General features: G+C 40.3%; 1 protein-coding gene across 1 annotated transcript in view; it reads left to right on the top strand.

The window, feature by feature from the left end:
* Positions 1 to 366: 366 nt before the first annotated feature.
* HEPH (hephaestin) overlaps positions 367 to 27,961 on the top strand; it is a 92,277-nt gene continuing 64,682 nt past the window's right edge. The window contains exons 1-8 of the mRNA XM_084869810.1: positions 367 to 457; positions 6,528 to 6,730; positions 8,565 to 8,809; positions 10,093 to 10,305; positions 11,206 to 11,388; positions 12,715 to 12,969; positions 15,247 to 15,415; positions 16,597 to 16,733. Of these exons, the coding sequence (XP_084725936.1) occupies positions 443 to 457; positions 6,528 to 6,730; positions 8,565 to 8,809; positions 10,093 to 10,305; positions 11,206 to 11,388; positions 12,715 to 12,969; positions 15,247 to 15,415; positions 16,597 to 16,733 (1,420 nt within the window). The 5' untranslated portion in view covers positions 367 to 442. The remainder of the gene's footprint in view (positions 458 to 6,527; positions 6,731 to 8,564; positions 8,810 to 10,092; positions 10,306 to 11,205; positions 11,389 to 12,714; positions 12,970 to 15,246; positions 15,416 to 16,596; positions 16,734 to 27,961) is intronic.

The following is a 27,961-nucleotide window of genomic DNA, read 5'->3' as shown; positions in this document are numbered from 1 at the left end:
TCTTTGTTTACTTTGTACTCATTATTTCCTTATACTTTGTAACTTTAAAACCTCTTTCTTTTCTACTTTTAATATCAAGAATGTGCCTTCTTGATGGAATGCTGGATATATAGATTTATAGAGCTTTGAGGGTCTGTAGCTAGCTCAAGGCCCTCGTACAAATTGAATGACTGGGGCCCAGAGAAGAATCTGGGTCAAACCAACATAGCTGATTACTGCCAGAGCAAGCGGTGCTTGAGCCTAAATCACTTGATATAAGAAACAAGGAAATTTTAGGGCCCATTTTGCTATTTTTTAAATTTTAATATTTCCAATTCTTCTGGATCTTGTTTTTAGGATGCTGACATATATTAATTCAGTGTATCTTCTAGTTGTATCCAGTCTCCTCTATGGAACCTATTTTTAATACAGTCCTGGGGTTTCACTCTAGGAGCTGCTAGAAATGGCAGAAGCAGAGGTAATACTCATAAATATATATATAGCAGTGGAAGGAACTCAATAATTATGAAGTCATCTCAAAAAGACTTTCTGTTTCCCCCCTAAGCAGCAGTGTTGTAGTGTGGTGGCTAAGAATCTAGACGGACCCAGTAAAATTCTCTCTTTTACTTCCTAATTGTGTGACTTTGAACAAGTTACCTTCTCTCTTAGAGCCTATATTTTTTAGTTGTAAAGTAAATATAATTAGTGTCCATTTCACAGGGTATCAGGATATTTAAATTAGAAGATGCATGTAAAGTGGTTAACATAGGGCCTGGTATGTAGAAAGTTCTTTTTTTTATTTCCAGTTTTATATTTCTTTCTTACTAAGCAACCATGGCCTCAGGGTAACAGGCAGGGCTAATAACTGTTTCATAGCAAGAAGAAAACAATTGGTGGTGGAAGAGGGCTCTTCCTAAACCAATAACAGTTACAAAGGACCCCGTTTAATAAATGGAGTTGTTGGAATCTGTGAGCTTTGGCTACACTGGCAGTGCATTCTCCTCCCTCTCTCAGCAAAGGCCAATTAGTAATTTGTGATAACAGAAATGCAGCCCACACCTTTGTAATTCCTCCTGAGATCCTCACCAGGATTAAAAAAACACCCGAATATGGTTAAAGAACCATCCTGGGTTTTGTACCAAACCAGACTGGTATAAGACATTCCAGTAGTTTAGTTTCTGGAAAGGACAATACCCAGCTCTACCCCCGCCTCCATTCACCCCACTCCAGTAATGCTAGCCAGATTGAGCCCTGGACTTAATTTATGAGAAAGGCCCTGTAACCCAGGATACTGGCTGAGCAGAGCTGGCAGATTCATGCTGGGGCTGCGGTGCAGCATCACTAGGCTGCTGACATGAATACAGAAGGGTTTTCTCTAACAAAGGTAAGCTTTCTTTCCTCTCTTCAAGCCCTATCTCACCTTTCTTTCTTTGTTAAAACATTTATTCATCTGAGTTTAGGGGAGTCCTGGGCCACTGGGAGAGAAATTCAATTGCTGAAAAGTTAGAGAAAGCTTGGCTGAGTGTGCATGGAAGTTAAAGTGAACAATAGGCTTCTTTTGTTCCTCCCTCCAAAATGTACATACAGGATCACACTGGTTTTACTGCTTCAGAAACAATCCTGGGGTTGTAGAAAGCAGCTACTAGTAATTTTTCTATTGAAATGATGTGCTGATCTCCCATTTTACAGGCTGAGTGGTTTGTTGAAGTGATGTATCTGAGGACTACATAAATAAGAGGTTCAAACACTTAAAACCATCAATTTAGTTTCATATTTTTAGATCCAAATTCACATAGATTAAGCAAATAAATGATAGGTGAACTAAGCTGTTAGCTTAAAATCTAAATTGTTTCACACACTTAGGGTCTAATTAGCAGAAATATTTTTTAAAACATGGGTTCAAATTCTGGCTTTGTCAGTAACTGGCTGGTTGACTTTGAGTAAACCCCTTTACCACTCTCACCACAGTTTTTTCTGTATGTCACATCAAGGGGTTGAAAAATATAGTTTCTAGAGTTCTTTATGGGTATATGAATCTATGATGCTTTCAATTTTTTAGTGAACATCTATCACATTCAACTCCTTGCTTGGGTTTCAAATATCTAATTTTTGAGCCTCAAAATATTGCGAGATAAATATTATCCCATTTTTTATTTTTTTAAAAAGTGACACTTCAAATAGATGAAAGTGACTTTTTCAGAAGTCACCATTACAGACAAGAGACAGAATTTGAATTCAGGTCTTCTGATTTCAAATTAGTATGCTTTCTATGATACCACAACCAAAGTCTATAGAAATAAAGCAGTCTCATTGATACAAGTGGAAAATAGTGGTGAAATCATATTGTCCCAGGAATTATATGGTTATAATATGCTGAACATGATTCCTAGGATAGAGGGTCAGAAGTGTTAGGTTCCAGCACTAGCTTCCAGAATTTCAGGTGAGTCCTTTCCTCTCTAGGTCTCAATTTCATCACCTCTTACATACTAGGATGCAGTGATACTGATTAAAGAATAACATACTTGTCTTGTCTGGAACCATGTGAGGCTTTTAACATTCTAATTTTCCTCCTAGTAAAGAAAGGCCTATAACCAACAAAGGTTAGAAACTCCCCACTTGGAATGTATTTTGAGTCACAAGGTGAAGAAAGAGCCATAAAGCACTAAGAAAGCAGAGGACCAAAGTAGATGGAGATTAGAGACAGGACCCAAAAGACACTTCAGCATTCCAGTGTTCAGTTGAGTGACTCTTTGTTTAGTATAAGCCTGTCCATTTCAGTCAAACCCAACTCAAAAAGGGAGATGAAAGGAGAGAAAAGAGCATTATCACACTAAAGGGATAACAATTATAGGGAAAACAGTGCTGCAAATTGTCATGGATGATGCTGACCAGGCCCAGGTGATATTTGGATGACAGGAAGGTAAGGTAAATGTAGGGGAGACTTGAATTGTTGTTAGTTTACCTTTTCCAGGGCTAATCTCCTAATCTCAGTTTATATTAACTATACTATGTCTAATTCCAAGTAAAGCAGAAATTCATTCATATTCTCTCTCTCTCTCTCTCTCTCTCTCTCTCTCTCTCTCTCTCTCTCTCTCTCTATCTCTCTCTCTCTCTTTCTCTGTCTTCTTACCTCCCTCCCTTCCTCCCATCCTCTCTCTCTTTCTTCTGCCTTCTCTGTTTTTACTTTGTCACAGGATTATCACTCATTTTACCTATTTCATTTGTCCTTTTACCTTTTCTTTTTATTTTTTTTCCTCAGTCTGGCCTTTCTCTAACACTTTCTCTTGTGGGCTCATCTGAGAGAAAGTAGCCTGCCCAAGTGAAAAATTTACATAGGACTTTCTCATCCTTCATTTCATTTGATGTTCATAGTAAACTAATGAGGAGATCAAAGCAGAGATTATCTTTATTAACTAAATGAGGAAACTAAGGCTCAGAAAATTAGGTGATTTGCTCAATGCCATACAACAAATAAATGATGCATCCAAAAGTAGAATATATTTTTCTAGGATCTGAAATCTTTCAATTTATCGTGAAATATATAAATGATTACAAAATAATTTTATGTTTTTTTCTTTCTTCTGTTTTAATAATATATGATAAAATCAAAATTTAAAAACAGCAACAATAAATACAGTTTGGGAATAAAAAAGCCAGTGACTAGAAAGAAAGAAAGCTAATATTTACCAGGTGTCTACTTACATTTATCAGGTGCCTATTAAATCTCCCTTTCAAACACAACTGAAAACAATACTCCAAATTAAGTTAATATGACTCAAAAATTCTGTTTCCTTTCATTAGATTATATTTCTTCCAAAGAGACTGATCTCAGCCATATACATGTGCCTCTATACTTAGTATGTATTAATGCACATGAGAATTTTTGAGTGTGTATGTGTTGTGGCTATCTATAAAATGTTAAAGCTTTGACATGCTGGTAAATTTAATTTCTAAACCTATTTCCTTATCTGTAATAATAATAACCTCTAGTATTTTTTTGGTCAATTACTTGTACACTTGAATATACATTTATGTTCTATGTACCTACAGATCTTAATATACTTAATCCTCACACTACTTGAGGTGTAACTACTAGTATTAATTCCATTTCAAAAATTAAAATACTATAGCTAGAGAAGTTAATCAGTTTATCAAGTCACACAGCTAGGGAAAGTGGAGTCAGGATTTGATTAAAGTCTGATCCCAAAGCCTATAATCTGGATTCCAAATGGGGAAGACAATCCTTATCTCTCAAAAGTTTAGGGATTAAATAAGGTGGCAGATATAAAAAAAAAAAATAAAAAAAAAAAAAATAAAGCATACTGTAAAGTGGAATGCAGTAGACAAATGCTAGGTAGCACTTTTTTTCCAGTTTCTATTGTCTAGCTCTTTTGGTCATTAGTCACTACCTTTGAATGCTTATTCATTGTATGCTAAAGATAATGTACCAGTCTCTTCTGGGAATATTTCCAAGTTTACCATATGTATCTTCAATTGTGAAATTCTTACCTGGGATAGTGTTTTACTTAGGTAAGCAAGTTTAAGGTACAACAGCCTTACTGACACTTCCCTGAGAAATAAGTTTGAAGGAGGTCCATGTTGCAAGTGTTAAATATTTCATTGAACCCAATGAATGGTAACTACCATCATTATTATCATCATCATTGTAAATGATATTGATTAAATATATGTATTTGCCTATGTGAGTATGTGTCTGTTTCTAGAAGTGATCACAATTACATGTTATTGCATGTTTTAGGGTAAATGGGCTTTTCCCCGATATCTTTATAGTTATGGACAAATACATGTTCTCTGTGTATACTCATGTGATTTTACAAGTATGTTTTGTGGAAGGTAGTATGGTATGGTGATTAAGAACATAGATACTTGCCGAGACCGGTTTGGCTCAATGGATAGAGCGTCGGCTTGGGGACTGAAGGGTCCCGGGTTTGATTCCGGTCAAGGGCATGTATCTTGGTTGCGGGCATATCCCCAGTAGGGGGTGTGCAAGAGGCAGCTGATCTATGACTCTCTCTCATCGATGTTTCTAACTCTGTATCTCTCTCCCTTCCTCTGTACAAAATCAATAAAATATATTTAAAAAAAAAAAAAAGAACATAGATACTAGAGCCAGACTTCTTGGACTCAGAACCCAAATCTACTGATAACTAGGTGACCTTGGGAAAATTACTTTACACTTCTGTTCTGCAGTTTTTCCTTCCGCAATATGTGGAGTATAATTACATCTTTTTCATAGTGTGGTTGTGAAGATTAAATTATTTAATCTATGTAAAATATTTATAAAAGCATCTGGCATGCTATGCATGTACAATAAATATTGATTTATTATTATTGTTATTCTGAAAATAACAAAGGCTCTGTGTGACAGTGTATTTCTATATGTGGATGTAAGTGTGTATAGCTCTGCTTTTACATAAGGTTGAATGTGCCTATGTGTATGCAAGTATATATATGTGTGTAGTTATGTTATGTTGTCTGTGTTTCTAAGTTTGACTGCAGACCCAAGAAGTATAACCTCCTGGCTGATGTACTGGAATGAGAGGCTGGAGGCTTAATTCTGACTCTGATTCATGATTGGACCCATGAAATGAGTTTATGCATAGCAAAGAACCAGCAAAGAACATTTTGATAAATTAATATTTCCCTTACATATTCTCATTTGTTTTATTTTTTACTTTTTCTCATTCACAAAGCATGTGAATGCTAAGTTTATAGCTCTATATATTTTCACAAGCTGGACACACTCATGTAACCAGTATATAGATCAAGGAACAGAACATTACTTAATCACTGATCCCTACCTCAAGGGCAAACGCTATGTTGGTTTCTAGCAGCATACATTAATTTTGCTTGATTTTGTACTTTATATAAATGAAATAATAGAGTAAGTATTCTTTGTCTGATTTAGTTCTGCAACATTATGCTCATGAGAGGCATCTTCATTTTCAAGTGTAATTGTAGTTTGTTCATTATCATTGTTATGTAAAATTCCAAAATCTAAATAAAATTCAATTTACTCATCCATTCTAGTGTTCATATACATTTTGGTTGTTTCCATCTTGGGTATATTAATTTTCTAGTAAATGTCTTTTGATGGATTCTCATTTGTTTTTAAATACAATTCATAGGGGATGGAAGGTGGCAGCAATGAAAACAAAGACATAGGGAGAATTAGTGACTTGATTCAGGTACTGAGTGAGTCAGTGGCACAATCAGGCTTTTAGTGCCTGGATCCTGATTCTTGTGCCAGAATAATCCTTACTTCTGCACGGCTCAAAGAACTCAATCCAGATTTCTCTTCTAAAGGAAGTGATGCATAATTATCCATATAAGTGACTATTTAACTTTGTCCTCCAAAGTTCAATGTGTAGAGATCATTGAACACTTGTTGAACTGAAAGTAATCAGATAAGGTATAGATTCTGGGGAACTCATTCTTGCTTTCTCAGTTGCTCCATCTGACTCTTGCCTCTTTAGTTTTCCTGACACATGCAAAGCCCCTTTGTTCTCTTTCTTTCATACCAGCAGCTATTCACTTGCCTGTTTCCCAGAGTAATGTGGGCCACGGAGCCAGGCCATCTCCTCTGGGCTCTGCTGTTCATCCAACCCTTGTGGCCCCAACTGACTGATGGGGCTACTCGAGTCTATTACCTGGGCATCCGGGACGTGCAGTGGAACTATGCTCCCAAGGGAAGGAACGTCATCATGAACCAGCCTCTGGACAATGACACGTAGGTTTAATCTCTTGTGAAATTAGAGCTGGAGTGGGGGGAACACCCTTGAGATCAGAAGGTAACCTCTTGAGGACCTTTTCCCAGGTGTGGTAGCAGCAGTTCCTGATATCTTTGAACCATATTCCTGGTGGCATGTTTGCTGAGAATAGGCTAGTTGACTCAAGACCCAGCATTCTGTATGGAGTCTTCTTTTTCACACTGAGGTGCCTCAGCATTTTTAGGTCCTGATAGTAATTCCATATTCCCTTGATGTTAGTTAAGATGATATCCACAATGCTGTTTTAATAATAGTTGTTTAGCTTTTAAAAAAATAGAAAGAAAGATGAAATATACATAGTGTTTCTAAGATGTGTATGTGGAACTAGTCCCCCATATTTCAATAGAACTGTACTAATTTCAGATATGTAAAAATGACAAAAATAAGGTATCAGAATCAAGGAAAGAACAATAATAGCTATCACTTATGTAAGATCATACTAGAAATTTAAATACTTAGTCTCACCTAATTCTTATAAAAGCTCTAGGAGGTGAGTCTGAACATCCTCATCTTTTAGACAAGAAAGCTGAGGGTCAGGGATACCAAGTAAGTTGTTCAAAGTCTCACAGCTAGTAAATGGAAGAGCTAGGATTTTAATCTGGATAATGTGGGTGCAAAAAAAAAATTATATTCTCCTCACCATTTTGCCTCTCACAGTTAGCACAGGATTAACCTTTTTTGATTTTAGAGCCTTGCAAATGCTTCACAAATATATATTTTTAAAAGCGAATGAGTGTATCAAAGAATCTTTTCTGATAATGAATCATTTTGTCCCCCCAAAGCCTCAGAGTTTTCCGAAGTTAGCTGTAACACCTCAGAGCTCTCAAAGAAGAATTAGAGTAAGAAAAACAGCTGTCTTTTATGACAAACCATCTTTCTATCAACCTAGTTTTGAACTCACAGTCTTTGTTTTAAAATTATCCTTGAGGTATAACTTTGTTATCGCCCATCTCCAATAGTTTGAAGTAATAGTTAATATCTATTAAGCTTTTACTATTTTCCAAGTACTTTCCTAAGCTCTTTATGTATTTTAATTATTTTAGTCACCAATAACACCTGTCCAAGATTGGTACTGTGATTATCTCCATTTTACAGATGGAAAAATTGTACACAGAGAAGTTAAGTAACTTGACCAAAGTCCACAGATTTGGAAGTGGCAATATCAGCATTTAATTGAACCATTCCAGCTCCAGAGTTTAAGCAGTTGACCACTACTTTATAAAACCTCTCATACATAGCAGGTCAATACTAAATTAGACAACAGAGGTAGGGAGTTGATTAGTTAAAAATAACCAGTTCTTGATTGCTTCCTTATTACTATGCTAGAGGCCTGGGGCTGATGAGGCCGGGCCAGCCAGGGGGAGGGGCTGTGGGCAGTTGGCCAGCCAGTCCTGCCCCTAATCAGGGTGGAGGGGGCAATCGGGGGCAGGACTGGCTTGGGGGAGGGGCTGTGGGCAGTTGGCCACCAGCCCTGTCCCTTGTCGAACTCCTGATTGAATGAACAATTTGCATATTAGCCTTTTATTATATAGTATATTAGATTGAAACATGTGAAATTGCCTTTTTTGGCATGTTAAAAGTGTTCAAATATCAGAAATTTCATATGCTTTCACTTAATACTTCCCATTGTCAAACAATTAAACTAACTTAAAGCTTTCATGTTTTGATTAGTACTTCTCATTTTCTCTTGTTTTTCCCTAAACAAAGATGGACACTTCTTTGTCAGCCTCATCTGGAAAATAATCCTCCAGAGGTTTGAAAATTGTGGCAAAATTGTGACTTTTTTCCCCCCAGAGTAGCTTCCAGTTTCCTAAAGTCTGACAAGAACCGGATAGGGAGCAGCTACAAGAAGACCATCTACAAAAGATACAGTGACAGCTCATACATGCATGAAATGGCCCAGCCTACTTGGATGGGTTTCCTGGGGCCAGTGCTGCAGGCTGAGGTGGGAGATGTCATCGTTGTTCACCTGAAGAATTTTGCCACTCGTCCCTATACCATCCACCCCCATGGCGTTTTCTATGAGAAGGACTCAGAAGGTAACCAAGCCCACCCTTCCTTTCTCCTGCCCATAACAACTATCACTTTTCCTTCTTTGCCATATGAAAGAGAGGAGTTGGAAACAAGGACAGTCTTTTCTCCCTTATTATTCTGAGGAAGCAGGGACTCTTCTCAGAGTAAGCATGAGTGGGTACTGTTATCAGTTCTGCTATTCATATGTGTGACTTTGGGCAAGTCATTTTCCCTCTCTTGGCCTTGGATTCTTCATTAGAAATGTGGAGATTCAATCTTCCCTTTATCAATTAGTTTTTTTCTTTTCTTTCTTTCTTTTTTTTTTTTTTTTTTTGATAGATATAGAGAACAAACTTATGGTTGCCAGATGGGAGGGTGTTTGGGGGAACTGAGTGAAAAGATTGAAGGGATTAAGATGTATAAATTTGAAATTACAAAATAATCACAAGGATGTAAAGTACAGTATAGGGAATATAGTCAATAATCTATCCAATCTAATAAAAGAGTAATATGCAAATTAACCATCACTCCACTACACCCACCAGTCATGCCTACCAGCCACGCCCACCAGCCAATCAGAGCAAGTATACAAATAAACTCAACCAAGATGGCTAGGGCCACAGAGAGCAGGAGGGAGGCTTGGGTTTCCCAGGCAAAGGAGGAAGCCAAGCTTTATGCCTGCCCTTGCCCACCTAAGCCTCCATTCAAGGATACAAAGTTTCAATTATAGAAGGTAAACAAATCCAAACAGAAATGGCGGCAGCCATGGAGCTGAAAAGAGTGGGAGGCTAGGGTTACCCTTGGCAATGGAGGAAGCAAAGCTTTCCGCACACCCTGATTGTCCCTGGCTTGCACTCCAGGGTACAAAGTTTTAATTATAGAAGACACATAAATTCCAACAGAAATGGCTGCCGGTCATGAAGCGAGCAGGAGGCTTGGCTCTGCTCCAGGCTACAAAGTATCAATTGTAGAAGGTAAATAAATTCCAGTTACCAGGGCCTCCGCTTGGGTCACCAGGGGACGTGGCAGGCCTGCAAACCACCACAGGCCCCTCACTCAGGCTGCCCCACATTCCAAGGGAACCCCCACCCTGATTCAGGACACACTTCATAACCCTTTGGCTAGTTATCACCTGAATCTGTGCCCTTCTCAGTTTTTGAGGAACACTGTGCTGGACCTTAGAACTTTACCTTTTCCACAAGTTCTAAGGAACTTAGATGTCTCATATGTCAGCCTTCTCTTCACTCGTAAATCTTCCAGGCTCTGTCTCACTCAACCTGGAACTGAGATGTGCAATTTCATTTTCTAGGCTCCCTATATCCAGATGGCTCCTCTGGTCACTTGAAAGCTGATGACTCTGTTCCCCCGGGAGGCAACCATATCTACAACTGGACCATTCCAGAAAGCCATGCACCCACTGATGCTGACCCAGCATGCCTCACCTGGATTTACCATTCTCATGTAGATGCTCCACGAGATATTGCAACTGGCCTCATTGGACCCCTTATCACCTGTAAAAGAGGTACAGGCCCCAAGAGTGAGCTATGAGATGCAATTTGGGATATCTATAGAAAACAGTGATATTGTTGAACTACCTATATATTAAGCAGCAGCCTGAGGAGTGATAATTCAGAACCAATGTTTATCAGCAGGAATAAATAATAGCAAACTTCCCTTTCACTATTCATTACCTTATTTTTCTTTTTTTAAATAAATATTTGTTATTCAGATTATTACAAGTGTTTCTCTTTCCCCTCCTCCCCCGTAGCTCCCCTCCACCTGATTCCCAACCCCAACACATGCCCTTACCCCGCACCACTGTCTTCATCCATAGGTATAAGATTTTTGTCCAATCTCTTCCCGCACCCCTTAGACCCCTTCCCCCTGAGAATTGTCAGTCCACTCCCTTTCTATGTCTCCGATCTTATTATATTCACCAGTCCATTCTGTTCTTCAGATTTTTTATTCACTTGATTTTTAGATTCACTTGTTGGTAGGTATATATTTGATGTCATTTTGTTGTTCATAATTTTTATCTTTACCTTTTTTTTTTCTTCTCATTTCTACTTTAAATTTTTTTTTCTAATCACTTAAAAAACTTTAATTAGTAACTATGGGACTCAGGTCATGTGGTAAGAGTTTAAGTTTGGATAGGATTGGAAGTGTATCTATCAAGATTTGGGAAGGATTGTGAAAGTGGTTGGAAGCAGTATGTTTAAGGTATAGTCAGGCCTGAAGACCTAGGTGTTGCAAGAGTGTGGTCATTTTAAGGCCATGGTTGAAGAAGTCTCCATCTGCTTTTCTGTCGCTGACAGGCACTTAAGACTTCCTCTCTTCTTATTTCTTTCTTATGAGTACTCTTTGCAGTTTACTGTTGCTAAGGATAGGAGGTTCTCAATGATACCTTTCTTACTTGTTCTAGGAACCCTGGATAGGAACTCCCCTCCTCGGCGGCAAGACGTGGACAATTCTTTCTTCCTGCTCTTCAGTGTGGTAGATGAGAATCTTAGCTGGCATATCAATGAGAACATTGCCACTTACTGCTCAGACCCTGCCTCAGTGGACAAAGAAGATGAGGCTTTTCAAGAAAGTAATAGGATGCATGGTGAGCTGGGAAGCAGTGGGCCACACTGTGACAGTAGACTGTGATGAAAGGTTATTTCAAATATCTGGTCATTTTTAAGCATTAGAAGGACCAGGAGCGGGAGGTAGCTTTACCTTGCTTTTACCTATGAGAAAACTGAGGATTACACAACAGATAAATGGCACAGCTAATATTCCAACCCTAATCTCTCTGACTGTATAATGTGCTCTTACCATTACGTACCTTGCCTCCTCAATGTGGAATAGCCCATGGTGTCGATTCCAAACTCATATGCTATATGTTCAGTCACTTTCATGAGGGTTGTTTACTGATATAATTATTTAACATTTCTTTGTTCTAAAAAGGATGCAAGCTATAATAATTAACCACTTTGTGAAGAAAAATGGTTACCTATTGGGAATCCATCATCTTAATTAAATATAAAATTAACTAAAGACACAAAAGCCCTGAGGTATGGGCATAGAAATGATTTTTATGAAGAGAAACAAGTTACTTTTGCTTTTGGTTAATAAAGGGACTGGCTTACTTACCAAAGCCAGGCTGTTCCAAGGGGAAGTGAAAACTCAGATGAAAGATGTAAGAAATGTCTTAGCTCAAATTTCTCTTGTTTTTGTACCAATTGCTTATAATAACCATGGTAATAAGTTAGCTATCTTAACAATTGTCCTATGGAATTTTTAGAAGAAAATTCGTCTAGAAGGAAAGAATAGCATACGAAATAAACCACATTCCTTGAGTTTCTGGGTTGGAGCCTTGGAGAGAGCAACTTTACCTCTCTGAGCCTTGGTTTTTTTCATATTTTTTTTTCATGAGATCATTGATACTTGCCTATTTCCTATGATTGTTTGTAAGATTTAAATGATATAATGCATATTATCAGCACAGTGTGCTCTTTAAAACCTCATCTATATGTACAATATATACTATGGAATACTACTCAGCCATAAGAAGAGATGAAATACTGCCATTTGTGACAACATGGATGGACCTTGAGAATATTACACTAAGCAAAATAAGTCAATCATAAAAAGCTAAGAACCATATGATTTAATTCATATGTGAAATACAAAAATGAAACTAAGATACCCAGACAGACAGAAGATGATTTGACTTTGGGTAGTGGGCACATGATGCAATATGCATATCATGTATCCTAGAAATGTACACTTGGAACCTATTTGAAACCAATGTCACTCTAATAAATTTAATTAAAAAAAATAAAACCTCATCTAAATGTTACTTTATATTATTGTCAGATGGTAAGGCTTTTCCTATTGGGCTGTTCTTTCCTAACTCTGATATTTTTCTTTGGATTTTCTTTTTTAGCAATCAATGGTTTTGTATTTGGGAACTTACCAGAGATGAATATGTGTGTACAGAAGCGTGTGGCCTGGCACTTGTTTGGCATGGGCAATGAAGTAGATGTCCACACAGCTTACTTCCATGGACAGATGCTAACCATCCGGGGCCACCGCACTGATGTGGCTCACATCTTTCCAGCTACCTTTGTGACTGCTGAGATGGTGCCTCAGAAACTTGGCACCTGGTTAATTAGCTGTCAAGTAAATAGTCACTTGCAAGGTGAGATCCAGCATCTCTGACCCTTGAAGTATGGGATGAACAGGGCAGTATGGTCATCAAAAGCCTGGGCTTCTAGTCTGGAGCCATAAGAGATATTTTTAAGGTGAGAGTCAGGAATAAAGGAAGAAACACTAGACTAGAATTCTGGGACCCACATTCTTTCCTGGCTCAGACATTAACTTGCAGAGTGACCTCAGGCACATCTCTCTGGGTTTCATCTTTTTAATCTGTTAAGGAATTGTTAAGGGTCATTCCACCACCCCCTCCCCTCAAAGTCCTAATAAATTAATATCTGGAGGTCTTGCAGATGATTTAACAGAGAGTAAAAGGAAGATTAGTTTTAAATGTACAAGGTTTCTGCAGGAAACCATGGAGTATTGTGGGCAGGTGATGACACCCTAGTTGAGACCCAACAGAAATAGGAATAGAAGGTTTGGTTTTCAGAGGGAGGATGGTAGAAGTAACGGCACAGTGCATTGAGGATCATCAGATAGGAGGAATATATGATGCAATGGAAAGAGCAGTAGATAAGTGATTAGATGATTTCAGTGGTTGTCTCAGCTCTATGAAAAACTCACTGTAATAACTTTGGGAAAGTCCCTTTCCATTTCTAAGTCTTATTTGCAACATTTAAAAAATGGGTGATTTGGTCTAAATAGTCTCTAAATGCCTCTTCAGCTCTCACTTTCTAGAATTATTTGATATATGGTAAATTAGATGGATGTCAGGTAAGTGATATGTGAGTATGTGAAAAAATGGATTTGAATAAGGGAAGAGTTATACACTGGTAAGATAATGAGTCCGGGGTAGTATTTTTTTTTTTCCTAATAGGGACCAGTTACCCATGCTCTGTCATCCAGGGTTTGGCTTGGTTCCAAAGGTGCCTAAGTGAGTATGAATCCAGATTGAAGTTAAGAATGTAGCACAATAGTAGGGGCCTTAGATCCAGACAGGCCTGGATTCAAAACCTGTTCCACCGGTTGCTTAGTTAGCTTTGGTAAATAATGTCACTTCTCTAAGACTCTGTTTCCTTATATGATTATTGCAGTAATGATTTCTACCTTATGAAGTTGTAATGGGATATTAGAGAGATAATATAATTTTGAATCTTAAAGACTAGGAGAATGTTGAGACCAAGCTAGTGGATATAAGAAAAAAATGAGCACTTAAATTTGCAGTTAAAAAATAAGAGCTTAAGTCTCAGCTCTATCACTGACTAGCTGTATTATCTTACGCAAGTTACTTAACCTGTTTGATCCTTAGATTTTTTTCAAGTGCAAAAGGGGATATTAAAAGTTTGTTTAGCCTGACCAGTGTTACTCAGTGTTTCTTTCTCTCTCTCTCTCTCTCTCTCTCTCTCTCTCTCTCTCTCTCTCTCTCTCTCTCTCTCTCTCTCTCTCTCCCCCCACCATCTTCCCTCTGAAATCAATTTTAAAAACATATTTTAAAAAGTCTGTTTCACAGGATGGTTATGAGGATTGAAGGAAATAACATATCTAAAGAACCTAGCACATGTCCTGGCCTATGTACTGGACACATATATAAGACCTTAATCAATAAAGAAAAATTAAAAATGAATATATTTCTGCATCCTCTTTTATATCTCAGATTTCTGATTTATAATTTCAGATCTCCTTGGGATGTTATGAGACTCAAATGAGATAATGATCTGAATGACCTCTATAAGATGCCAAACAAATATAAGGCAATATCATCAATTATCACTATACCTCAATGTAACATTTTTCATGTTTTGGAGACACTACTTAGAATCTACATTTTCATGACAGTCCTAAATCTGAAGCTTAATCTCCACTAGATTTCCCATTGTTTTGGGAGATCCCCTCTTTACAAATTACTTACTCCTCTTTTTTTATGCTCCCACCAGCCCAGTGTGGCAGATTTCTTATTCTCCCCATTTACAAAACAGGGTTTAATTTTCCATCTAGGAATTGACTTGCCTGAGTCCTACAGAGAGTAATAAGGCTTGGACTCATTCTCAGGTATTTGAACAATGTAAACCTTTTTCAAAGGAATGAACATCTGGTAAATGAGGTAGTGGTGGTGAGCAGGTGGAGATACTTGAATTTCTATTTGGGCTCACTCTCTTCCAGCAGGCTCTTAAGGAGTGATAGAAAATTGCTTATATGGAGGTAGGGGTAAAGAGCCTATTGGAAGGTGGGAGGGGAGGTTTTAGGAGAAGGAGAAAAGTAGATTGTGTGGGTAGACTTGTCAGTTGAAATGGAACCAGACATGATGTTCTTCCTCTTCTTCCAGATGGCATGCAAGCACTTTACAATGTCAAGTCTTGCTCCATGGCCCCTCCTGTGAACCTACTAACAGGAAATGTCCGGCAGTACTTCATTCAGGCTCATGAGATTCGATGGGACTATGGCCCAACGGGTTATGATGGGAGTACTGGGAAGAATTTGATGGAGCCAGGCAGGTAAGAGGTAGTGGGCTTCTTCTCCCTACTCCTGGTTTTAGCCCCAAACACTACTACTCACTGTCAGAAATTTCTCTTTCACTTGGGGGTCATAATCATTGTCTGACTGGAGTTGATGATACAACTGTTAACCAAATTATTTTGACCCTTGGAAAGCTTGCTTTTGGGGAACTTGCAGTGTTTGAGGTTGTTCCTACTCTAATACCAAGCCACATTCAGAAAATGAGGCCCAGTGGGACCAGATCAGTTGAAATGTCATTTCTCCAGCTCTTCTTTATTCTATTCATTATTTACCTCCTTTTCTTTTTCATAGTCTTAAGGAGGCATTTAATTAAACAGGAGTGTAAAAAGCACTCAAATGTAGGAAGAAGGGGAAGCAACCTACCTTATAGCCATTTCATAACCATCATTTTGGAGGAATTTACTCAAATTCTCTTTTTTCATCCATGACTCAGATTGAGCAAGATAGAGCAGGTTAGTTCCCTATTCAGTTGTAAGGCCTTAAATTATGCATATTCACTGGCCTATCAGTGATTCCAAGTCTTTTACAAAAGAGCCACTTGGTAGATGATTTGGAGAGTTTGGGGGAATAATATCTTGAGGCTTAATTTTTTGCTGAAAAAAAATGTTTATTTTCTACAAAAAAAAATAAATATTTTTTCAGCAGAAAAACTAATGGAATGAATGCTCAGAAAACATAGGAAAGTAGGCACTTGGTTCTCAGCATAACTTCTAGAATCTCTAACTGGGTTTGCTGAGTTAGTGGGTTATCATTTTGGAATTAAGGATATTCTTTATTAAGGAGAGAAACAATCTTGAATACCTAAAGATAATTAAGGATAGATGTATGTCTATGGAATTCATGAACTCAGGATTAGTACTAGTGTCGGGAACTTACAAGCAAGATTTCAGACTATTTTAAAAATAACTATAATCATTAAAGCTATTCAAAAGTAAGAATTGTTTTCTCTGAAAATGAGCTCCCTAACCTTGGAAATACTGAAGCAGAAGCTGCATATTATTTATTAGTGGTTTCATCTTCACTGGGTAGAAGCTAACATGGATGATCTCTGAGGTCTTTCCTAATTATAAAGATCCATAACTTGATGAGACCAAGGGTGATATAGGAGTCTATTTGATAGATAATTTAATCATGTGACATTTGTCTTCTTATATGCCAGTGGCTCAGATATATTCTTCCAGAAGGGATCCAGCAGAATTGGGGGCACTTACTGGAAAGTCCGATATGAAGCCTTCCAAGATGAAACGTTCCAGAAAAAGGTACAGCTGGAGGAAGATGAGCATCTTGGAATCCTGGGTGAGGAATCCTTAACTTATGAAATTAATTGACTAGATCCATGAGACTGGGGAGGATTTAGAAACTGGAGCCTGGGGGAAATTCAGAGACCTCTCTAGAACAGCATTTCCCAAAGTGAGTACCAACAGATGAGTGTTTTCTGCAAGAGTGTTTTGTGACTGTGCTTGCAAAATACTAAGTTAAACATCTACCTATATAATAGAGGAATATGTAAATTAGCAGGGACACCATAACATCACAACTGAACAGCAGGGACCTGAGGCTACATGGTGCCTGGCCAGGGTGAAGGACCTCAGGCCATGTCTCCCACCCCACGGGGCTTGACTGGGGACTTCAGGCCATGCCCCTGCCTGCAGCCTGGCAAGACTTCATGGGAGACCTCAGACCATGCCCCTGCCCTGGTGCTGGTCCTGGAGACCGCAGGCCATGCCCCCCTGCCTTGGTGCCGGGCTGGAAGACCTCAGGCTGCACACCTTGCTTGGCAGGACTTGGTGGAGAACCTCAGGCTGTGCCCTCCACCCTGGTACCAGGCTGAGGAACCTCAGGACACGCCCTCATACATATCCATAACATATTGCTATGAGAGATGTCTGAGATATTGCTGCCTATGGTTTCTTCTAGGATTATTATGGTTTCCCGACTTATATTTAAATCTTTTATCCATTTTGAGTTTATTCTTGTGTATGGTGTAATTTGGTGGTCTAGCTTCATTTTTTTAATGTATCTTTCCAATTTTCCCAATACCATTTATTGAAGAGGCTGTCTTGACTCCATTGTATGCTCATGCCTTCTTTGTAAAATATTGATGTGTCTTGGTGTTGGTCTTTTGGGGTTCAATTTGTTTGGGACTCTCTGTACTTCTTGGACTTGGATATATTTTTCTTGCCAATATCAGGGAAGTTTTCTGTCATTATTTCTTCCAAGAGGTTTTCTTGCTTTTCTTCTTCTCCTTCTTGTATCCCTATTATTCTAATGTTTCATTTTTTAGGCTTTCCTCTTGCTTTTTAAGTCTTCTTTCCAGTTGCTGCTGTGTTTGTGTGTTTTTTCCTACCTTGTCTTCTACTTCACTAATGCAGTCCTCGGTCTCTTCTAACTTACTTTTTAAGCCTTCCACTGTGCTTTTTATTGCAGCTATGTCATTCTTCATCTCCTCTTGGTATTTTTTCATGTTGGTGACATTCTCATTCAGCTCCTTGTACAATAATTGTCATTGAGTTGTGTGCATTTATCCTATAGCCATTTAAACATCCTTATAACCATTACACTGAATTCTGTCTCTGATAAGCTGCTAACTTCTAAATCATTTAACTCCCTTTCTGGTGAGACCTCTTTCCCTTTCCCTTGTGGATTGCTTTTTTATCTTCCCATGTTTTCCTATAGTGTTTTTTGTTTTGTTTTTAATAAATCTTTATTGTTCAGATTATTACAAATGTTCCACTTTCCCTCCCCCTGCCATGGCTCCCCTCAACCAGGTTCCCACCCCACCCTCTGACCTTTCCCCACCCTCCATTGTCCTGATCCATAGGTGCACAGTTTTTGTTCAGGCTCTACCCATACCCCCCTACTCCCTTTTCCCCGAGAATCATCAGTCCACTCCCCTTCCATACCTCTGATTCTATTATAATCACCAGTTAATATTGTTCATCATGCCTAAACCAGTTTGGCTCAGTGGATAGAGTGTCAGCCTGCGGACTGAAAGGTCCCGGGTTCGATTCTGGTCAAGGGCATGTACCTTGGTTGCTGTCACATCCCCAGTGGGGGGTGTGCAAGAGGCAGCTGATGGATGATTCTCTCTCATCAATGTTTCTAACTCTCTATCCCTCTCTCTTCCTTTCTGTAAAATATCAATAAAATATATATTTTTAAAATATATTGTTCATCAGGTTTTTTAATTGCCTTGGCTTTTAGTTTCACTTGTTGATAGTTACGTATTTGTTGATCATAATTTTTATCTTCATCTTCTTCCTCTTCCTAAGGAACCCCCTTCAGCAATTCATATAATTCTGGTTTGGCGGTGATGAACTCCTTTAGCTTTTTTTATTTGTGAAGCTCTTTATCTGGCCTTCGATTCTGAGTGATACCTTTGCTGGGTATATTATTTTTGGCTGTAGGTTCTTGCTATTCATCACCTTGAATATTTCTTGCCATTCCCGTCTGGCCTGCATGGTTTCTGTTGAGAAATCAGCTGACAATCGTATGGGTGCTCCTTTATAGGTAACTACCTGCTTTTCTCTTGCTGCTTTTAATATTCTCTTTGTCTTTTGCTCTTGGAATTTTAATTATGATGTGTCTTGGTGTGGTTCTCTTTGGATTCCTTTTGTTTGGGGTTCTGTGCGCATCCTGGACTTGTAAGTCTATTTCTTTCCCCAAGTGGGGGAAGTTTTCTGTCACTATTTCTTCCAGTATTCTTTTGGTATCTTGCTCTCTCTCTTCTTCTGGGACCCCCATAATTCTGATGTTGGTTCGTTTGAAATTGTCCCAGAGGTTTCTTACACTATCTTCAACTTTCTGGATTCTCTTGTCTTCTTGCTTCTGTGGAGGAGTGTCCTCTAGCTCTTTTTGTTCCAAATCTTTGACTTGATTCTTGAGATCTTCCATTCTGTTTTTAGGACTCTGTATAATATTTTTTATTTCAGACAATGTATTCATTTTTCTAGTTGATCCCTTATTATTTCTAGTTGATCCCTTTTCATATCCTCATAGGTCTCATTTATTTTATCGGCCTTTTCTAGGAAATTCTTGAAAAACCTTATAAGCGTGGTTTTGAACTCTATATCCAGTCGCTTCTTGTCCTCCATGTCTTTTGTTTGTGATCTGTTTCCTTGTCTCGGCATTTTCACAGCTTCCCTGACTTGGTAGTGTGGCTTTGTGTGCTAAGGTGTCCTATATGGTTCAGTGGGTCAGCCTCCCAGTTACCTGAGGTGGACAGTCTTGGTGTAGCCCTTTGTGGGCTGTGTGTGCAGTCTTGTTGTTAAGCCTTGCTTGTTGTTGGTATTACTGGGAAGCGTTGATCTCCAAGCCAATTGGCTATGAGGATCAGAAGTGTCTCAGCTAGGAAGGTTTCTGTATTCCGCTTGGATGGGGTGGAGTCTCAGGGTGGCACACACAAGCTTGGTAAATCCCACAAGATAGGTTACAGGTGCACACCTCTTTGATATAGGCACAGACAAGCTTTGGATTCCTGTCTGTCCCTTCCTATGACAGTCCTATTCATGGCAAACAAGAAAGCTAGCCACTGGAAGGGCTTCTGTGCTCCACTTGGATGGGGTGGAGTCTGGGAGTGGTGCAGACAAACTTTGGTCAGCCCCTCCCTACAAGGGTCTGGTTTCTGAGTCCCGCAGTAGTGGCCGCTGGCTTCACCCACCTCCGAGAGATCTCTGCCCACTGCCTGACAGTCTGGCCTTTCCCTGTCTGGGGCTGTCTATCAGCGCAATAGGGTGGTTCTGTTTTCCTCCCAAACAAGAAAGCTAGCAGCGCATAAGCTGTTCACCCTCTCCGGGCGCAGGGAGTAAGCCAGTAACGAACTTGGCCCGCCCTCTCCGCACTCCGCAAGCAAGCCAGCAGCGAAATCGGGCGGCCTCCTTTTTGCGCACACAGTTCTCTGCACCTTCACAGTTCCTAAGGTGCAGAGTGCCTTCTCTCTCCTTCCCAGATGGTAGAGCCTCCTCTCAGCCAGCTCAGTGCTTCAGGGCGATGATTCCCCTGTTTTCCAGTTCTAAATTCAAATTTGTTGTGGTAGGCTGCATTCAGGTGTCTACCCTATGCCGCCATCTTGGTTTCTCCTCCTGTAGTGTTTTAATTGTAGATCTAATTGCCTTGCTTCCCAGGTTCCCCTGGGCTTGTTAATCTAATGTAGCTCCCTTCTAAAGCTATTTGGGTTCTCTTGGTGTAGGTCTGTAAACTTGGAAGGTACAACTGTGGTGTCTACAAGTCAGCTGATGTGGAGGGGAGTTTCTTAATTTTTGCTGTCTTGCACCCTTAATTATAATCACACGTGCCCTGCAGGGACTCACAGTGGTCCCCAGGAACCATCTGTTGGGGTGTTGTGGTGCAGGGGACCTGTTAATTGGAAAGGTATGGCTGAGGTGCCCAGAGATATGCAGTCATGGTATGGGCGGACCCAGCTTTTGCTGTTGCACCTGTGGTGAATAGGTGCTTACTTCCAGTGGTGGTTCACTGGAAAACCCACTTTAGATTGCCAGTGAGGTGCATTAAATGACTCTGAAGGGCCCTAGCAGTGGAGTCGCGCAGTTGAGGTGCCTGTGTGTCAGTATCTATGCAAAGTGAATTCAAAGCTTCTACTGCTGGATGGGTGTGCGCCTCCTACTTGTTCAAGATCGCATCCAAGGCAAGCTCACTGTGGCTCCCACTAGTGGCTTACAGAGGTCTGCCGGAACCTCACCTCTGCAGTGGCGTATCCTCGGATACGCACTCTCAGGACTCTGAGCTCAGATGTACACCTAGGGGTCCTGGCACTTGGTTGAGCAGCTGGGCTAGCCTCCAAGAATAGGGAGTTCAGAATTTCTACTGCAGGGCCTCGAGCCTTCGTCTGTACAGAATCCACTCTCGGGTGCTCTTGGTGTCTCCCGCACACTGCCCCAGGAGAGACATGCAGCCCTGGATTGGGATGTCCTATTGTCTATGCCAAGTAAGGAGTGCGCCAGGATAGACGGGCAACCCTGGGGTGGGGGGTTCTTGCTTGTCTATGGAGTTGGGTTGCAATTGGGCAGAGCCTGCGCAAACTGCAAACTTGCTAACGGGTGGATCCAGGGTTTTGCTTTCCAGTGCGAGAAGGGACACAAGGGGGCACGAATGGGCGGATCAGGCACGAACCCACAAACGCACAAATCTGGGCGAGCGGAGGCGAGGGGGAGGGTGTTAAAGGGGGGGACAGGCACAAGCCCACAGACAGCGCTCCAACCAGGGTCTTGCTGCCTGGGGAGATCAAACGCAAGGGGCGGGGAATGCGCGAATCTGAGCGTGAGCGGAGGAGAGGGGGGCGGTGAAGGGAGGGGCAGGCGGGAGCTCACAAATGCGCATGAACCGGGGTCTGGATCAGACTCCAACCCGCAAATGCCGGCAATCCAGGGTTTTGCTATCCAACGCTATTGGAGGTGAGGAGGGGGGCAATGGGTTGGGGGGTGGGCAGACACGTGAACCCAGGTTTTGTGGTTGGGGAGGGGGAGTGCACTTACAGCTGCCACAATCAGCTTATCTTTGGATGTGGAGGTCCACGAGTCTGCAGCTCGGGTAGCAGGATAATGGATGGAATTGGTGCTGGGTCGCGGGGCAGTTCCAAGGCCTGTCTTGCTGGTGGTGTTGATGGGTGTCTAAAAAAGGCCCTTCTCCCCTTCAAGATGGCTTAGGCTCCGTGCTGGAATCCCACCATCTGGGGACAGCCCACAGCAGTGGATAGTCTCTCCTTGTCAAGGAGATGCTTTCTCTGTTTCTGATTTTATTAATTTGGGTTCATCCTCTTTGTTTCTTGATAAGTTTGGCTAATGATTCATCAATCTTATTTATTCTTTCAAAGAACCAGTGCTTGGTTTCATTAATTTTTGTTTTTTGTTTTTGTTTTTGTTTTAGTCTCTCTGTCATTTATTTCTGCTCTAATCTTTATTATTTCCTTCCTTCTCCTTACTCTGGGATTTGATTATTGTTCTCTTTCTAGTTCTTTAAGTTGCATGGTTAAATAATTTGTTAATTTTTCTTGTGTGTGTGTTTTTTGTGGGTTGTTTGTTTGTTTTAAAGAAAGGCCTGTTGTGCTATGAACTTCCATCTCAGGACTTCTTTTGCTGTGTCCCCAGAAATTTTGGGTTGTTGTGTGCTCATTTTCATGAAGTTTTTTTTTTTCTTGATCTCATTGGTAACCCATTCATTGTTTAGTAACATACTATTTAGCCTACAAGTGTTTTAATATTTTGGGTGGTTTTACTGTGGATGATTTGTAATTTCATTCTACTGTGATCTGAGAAAATGCTTGATATGATTTAAATTTTGAACTTGTAGAGAATTGTTTTATGTCCTAACATGTAGGCTAATCTTTGTGAATGATCGATGTGCACTTGAAGAATGTGTACTCTTTGGCTTTGGGGTAAAATATTTTCTAAATGTCAATTAAATCCATCTAATTCAATGTGTGCTTTAGAAACACTATTTCCTTTTTGTCTGGAAGATCTATCTAATGAAATCAGTGGGGTATGAATGCCCCCCTACTATGACTGTATTGTGATTGATATCTCTGTTCCATTGATCTTTTGTAATTTTTTTTGTCTCAATGTCATTTATTTCTGCTCTGATCTTTATTATTTACTTCCTTCTGGTTACTGTGGGCTTTTCTTGTTTCTCCCTTTCTAATTCTTTAAGTTGCTATGTTAGCTAATTTATTTCTTTTTTAAAATACATTTTATTGATTTTTTACAGAGAGGAAGAGAGAGTGATGGAGAGTTAGACACATCAATGAGAGAGAATCATCAATCAGCTGCCTCTCGCACATCCCCTACTGGGGATGTGCCTGCAACCAGAGTACATGCCCTTGACCAGAATCAAACCTGGGACCTTTCAGTCCACAGGCCCATACTCTATCCAATGAGCCAAACCAGTTTTGGCACTAATTTCTTATTTATTCCCATTTTCTTTCTTTCTCTTTCTTTCATTTCATTCTTAGGTAGGCCTCTAGAGATATGAAGTTCCCTTTTAGGACTGCTTTCATTGTGTTCCATACATATTTAATTGTGTTTTCATTGTCATTTGTTTTCAGGATGCTTTTAATTCTTCTTTGATCTCTTTTATAACCCAATCATTATTTAATAGCATATGATTTAGCCTCCAAGTGTTTGATTTTTTTCATTACATTTATTATAGTTGATTTCTAATTTTATAATATGGTGGCCTGAGAAGATTCTTGATATGATTTCTATCTTCTTGAATTTGAAGTGACTTTTCCTGTGTCCTAATATGTGCTCTATCTTTGAAAATGTCCCATGTGTACTTGAGAAGAATGTATATTCTGTATCTTTTGGGTGAAATGTTATGAAGATATCAATTAAGTCCCTTTTAGGAGTCATTTAGGATTGCTGTTTCTTTCCTTATTTTTTGTTTAGAGGATTTATCCAGTGATGTTGGTGGGGCATTAAAGTCCCCTATTATGATTGTATTGCTGTCAATCTTTCCCTTAATATCTTCCAGAAGTTGTTTTATGTATTTGGGTGCTCTGTATTGGGTGTATATATGTTTACCAGAGTCATAAACTTGTGTTGAATTGTTCCCTTCAGTGTTATGAAGTGGTCCTCCTCATCTCTTGTTATGGCTTTTACCTTTAGGTCTATTTTGTCAGATGTAAGTATTGCAACCCTAGCTTTTTTCTAATTTCCATTTGTGTGAAAAAAATTTCCATCCCTATACTATCACTCTGTGTGAATCTTTTGTTCTGAGCTGCGTCTTATGCAGACAACAAATGTATGGACCATGTTTTCTTATCCATTCAGGTACTTTTATGTCTTTTGATTGGAACATTTAATCCGTTTGCATTTAATGTTATTATTGATAAGTACTTGTCACCATTTTTATTCTTTATGTTTGTTTTCCTTATTTCATTTCTATTTCTTCTTTTTACAACATTCCCTTTAGCATTTCTTGCATTGCTGACTTGGTGGTAATAAACTCCCTTAGCCCTTTTTTGTCTGTGAAGTTCCTGATTCCACCTTCAATTTTGAATTATAACCTTGCTGAGTATAATATTGTTGGATTCAGTCCCTTGTTTTGCATCTCTTTGTATATTGCATTCCAGTCCCTTTTGGCCTGGTGTGTTTCTGCTGAGAAACCAGTTGATATTCTAATGGGAGATCCATTATAGGTAACTTTCTGTCTCTCTCTGGCAGCCTTTGAGATTCTTACTTTGTCATCGAGGTTTGCCAATTTATGATGTGTCTTAATGTTAGCCTTTTAGGGTTCATCTTGTTTGGGACTCTCTTGAACCTGTGTGCTATTATTCTTATCAGCATCAGGGAAGTTTTCTGCCTTTATTTCTTCAAACTGCTTTTCTATTCCTTGCTCTGCTTCCTCTCATCCTGGTACCCTTATTATATAGATGTTGTTTCATTTTGTGTTGTTCCAAAGCTCCCTTAGGCTCTCCTCTGGCTTTTTCAGTTGTTTTTTTTCCATTTACTGCTGTAGTTGTGTGTTTTTCCTACCTTGTCTTCTAATTTGCTCATGTGGTCCTCAGGCTCTTCTAGTCTACTGTTTAAGCATTCCATTGTGTTATTTATTGCAGATCAGTCATTCTTCATTTCCTCTTGGTTCCTTTTCATATTGGTGACATTCTTATTCAGCTCCTTACAATTCTCATTGAGTTGTGTTTATTTTTCATCCAGCTGTTTGAGCATCCTTATAACCATTACTCTGAATTTTTTCTCTGACATGTTACTTGCCTCCATTTTATTTAATTCTTTTTCTGGTGATTCCTCCTTTTTCTTTGCAGATTGATTTCTGGTTTTTGTTGTTGTTGTTGTTGTTGTTGTTGTTGTTGTTGTTGTTGTCGTCTCCCCATTTTTGCTGTTACGTTTTAATTGTTTCTGTGACTTAGATCCAACTACTTTGCTACCCAGGTTCTTTTGATTGAGGTGCTAGTGGTGTGATCTCTCAGGTCTCCTGAGCATGGTGATCTAGTGGCACTTCCTACTTGAGCTATTTGGGTTCTCTTGATGTAGCTGGATCTTGAATGCTATTTTCTTATTAGTGGATGAAGTCTCATCACAAATTGGCAATGTGACTCACCCTCGGCTTCATTGTGTAAGCAGTTTTGGATGTGATTGTGGTTCAGGCTCTTGTGGGAAAGGTTGTCTGAGATATCACTGGTATGTGCTCACTGTGGGTTCCCAGAGACCATGGCCTTGGAGGAAGGAGTCTCAGGGCCTGAGGCTCAGGTACTGTGTCTTTGGCCAGTGTGGTGTGACTCTTGCTGGATTAGCATCACTCTGTACCTCACTATGAGGGGCCTAGAGCCTCTGATAGTGGGGGCCCAGTGTCTCATAGTCTGTGGTTGAGGCAGAGGGACTCTGGCCAAAGTGATTTCCCTCTCTGAATCACAAGGGGGTTCAGAATCCAGCAACTGGGGATATGGGAACCTCAGAGTCTGTGGCTGAAACAATGTGACCTTGTCCATGGAGGCAAGCCCTCAGCAACTCATCCAGCTGTCCAGGGGTAGGTAATAGGGAGGGGGGTGTTGTGGATCCTGCTAAGGGAGCCGTATGCCCTTGGTTTAAGAGGCACATATCAAGTGGAAGCTCACAGAGGGGCCCAGGAGCCCTCTGCAAGGAGTGTGTGCTCGTGGGTCCCACAGGCTGGATCAGAGTGATTGTGATGTGCCACTGGCTCCATGGAGGGAGACATCCCAATGTCTGCTTCAGAGGATGTGTGACCTTGTTTGGATACACACATTCAGTGACTTCTTATAGAGGAGCCCAGGAGCTGTCTGCTGGGGCAGTGAGCTCAGAGGGCTCATGTGCTGGAGTGGCACTACTGTGGGGACTGGATGCCAGCAGTGGGTTTTTGCCTTGCAGTGACTCAGAAAAACACCCATGGGCCTCCTGCTGGGACAGTGAACTCAGGTGTCTTGCACACTGGTGCAACTGCAGTGACTGGAGTTCAGCATCTGAGGAGGGGGAATTCTGTTTCTGATGCCGGAGCCTTGCACCCTTGGTTGGATAAGAGTGCACCTAATGGCAGCTCACAGAGGCACCTGGGAGTCACCTGCTGGGGCAGTGGCCTCAGGGGGCCTGCGTACCAAAACCACGCAATCACAGTGTCTGTAGGTAGGCAGCCAGGAAGGGGGAAATTCGAATTTCTACTGCTGGGGGCCGTGCACCTTTGTTTGGATATAAGCACACCCATTGGGGGCTCAAGGAGACACCTAAGAGCTGCCTATAAGGGCAGATGGCTCAGTAGGCCTGCATCCTGGAAAGGCGCAACTATGGAGTCTGGAGGTCAGCAACCGGTGGGGGGTGGGTAGTGCCAATTTTTGCTGCCTTGTACCCTTGGTTGAAATTGTGCATGCCCAGTGGGGACTCACAGAGGTACCCAGGAGCTGCCTGTCTGGGTGGTGGGTCTCAGAACGCCTGTGAACTGGAAAGGCATAACTGCAGTGTCTGGCAGTTGGCAGCTCTGGAAGAGCAAGACTCAGTATTTTGGCTGGAGTGGCTGAAGTGTCATGGGCAGTGTCCAAGACCAGTCTGGTTGGTTGTGCTGATGAGTTCCTTGAAAAGGTCGCTCTCTCCTTCAAGATGTCTTGGGCTCCGTACTCGAACCCCACAGCCTGGGGAGTGCCTGCAGCAGTGCTAGATGCTCCCTGTCCAGGTGCTACTCCTGTCAGATTTAACTTTCCTCACTCACTCATACATACACCACAAACATCCACACACTCTCCTTTCACCCCCTCATACATTCACACCCTCTCCCTCACCTCAATCCTGCCAACCACCATCTTCCAGTACTTAATTACCATTTTAGTTCTGTACGCTTAGGTTTCTCGTTCTCTTTCTTCTTCTCATTACAGCATCCCCTTTAGCATTTCTTGTAATGGGACTTGGTGGTATTGTACTCCCTTAGGCTTTGTTTGTTTGTTTGTTTGTTTGTTTGTTTTGGTCCAGAAAGCTCTTTATTTCACCGTCTATTTTGAATGATAGCCTTGTTGGATATAGTAATCTTGGTTTCAGATCCTTACTTCCCATTATCTTGAGTACTTCTGGCCTGTAGAGATTCTGATGAGAAATCAGTTGTCAGCCTTACAGAAGCTCCTATGCAGAAACAGTATGCTTTTCTCTCCCTGCCTTTAATATTCTCTCTTTGTCTTTAATTTTTGGCATTTTAATTATGATGTGTCTGGAAGTGGAGCTGTTTGGTTTCATATTGCTTGGGGTTCTCTGTGCCTCTTCAATTGTGTGACATTTTGAATTCTATATTAGATAAATTTCTATCTCTATTTTATTTATCTCTTCTTCTGGAGAAATCTCTTGTTCTTTCATTTGTGGGGTTTTTTCCTTGTCTCCTCATTTTGATTGCCTGTTTATGTATATGATGATGTACTAGGTAAATCTGTTCTGCCTCTCCATCTCTGGTGCAGTACAGAATCAAACCCTATTTCTGACTAATTAGATCAGGCAGAAACTCAAATCCTCCAGAGATCACCTCTGCCTATAGATAGTATTCCATCTTGAATTGTCCTCAGGCAA

Source organism: Pipistrellus hanaki (genome assembly GCF_964339955.1).
Source record: "Pipistrellus hanaki genome assembly, chromosome: X".
Taxonomy (NCBI): domain Eukaryota; kingdom Metazoa; phylum Chordata; class Mammalia; order Chiroptera; family Vespertilionidae; genus Pipistrellus; species Pipistrellus hanaki.
The sequence above is the reverse complement of the archived record's forward strand: the minus strand, read 5'-3'. Positions and strand labels throughout refer to the sequence as shown.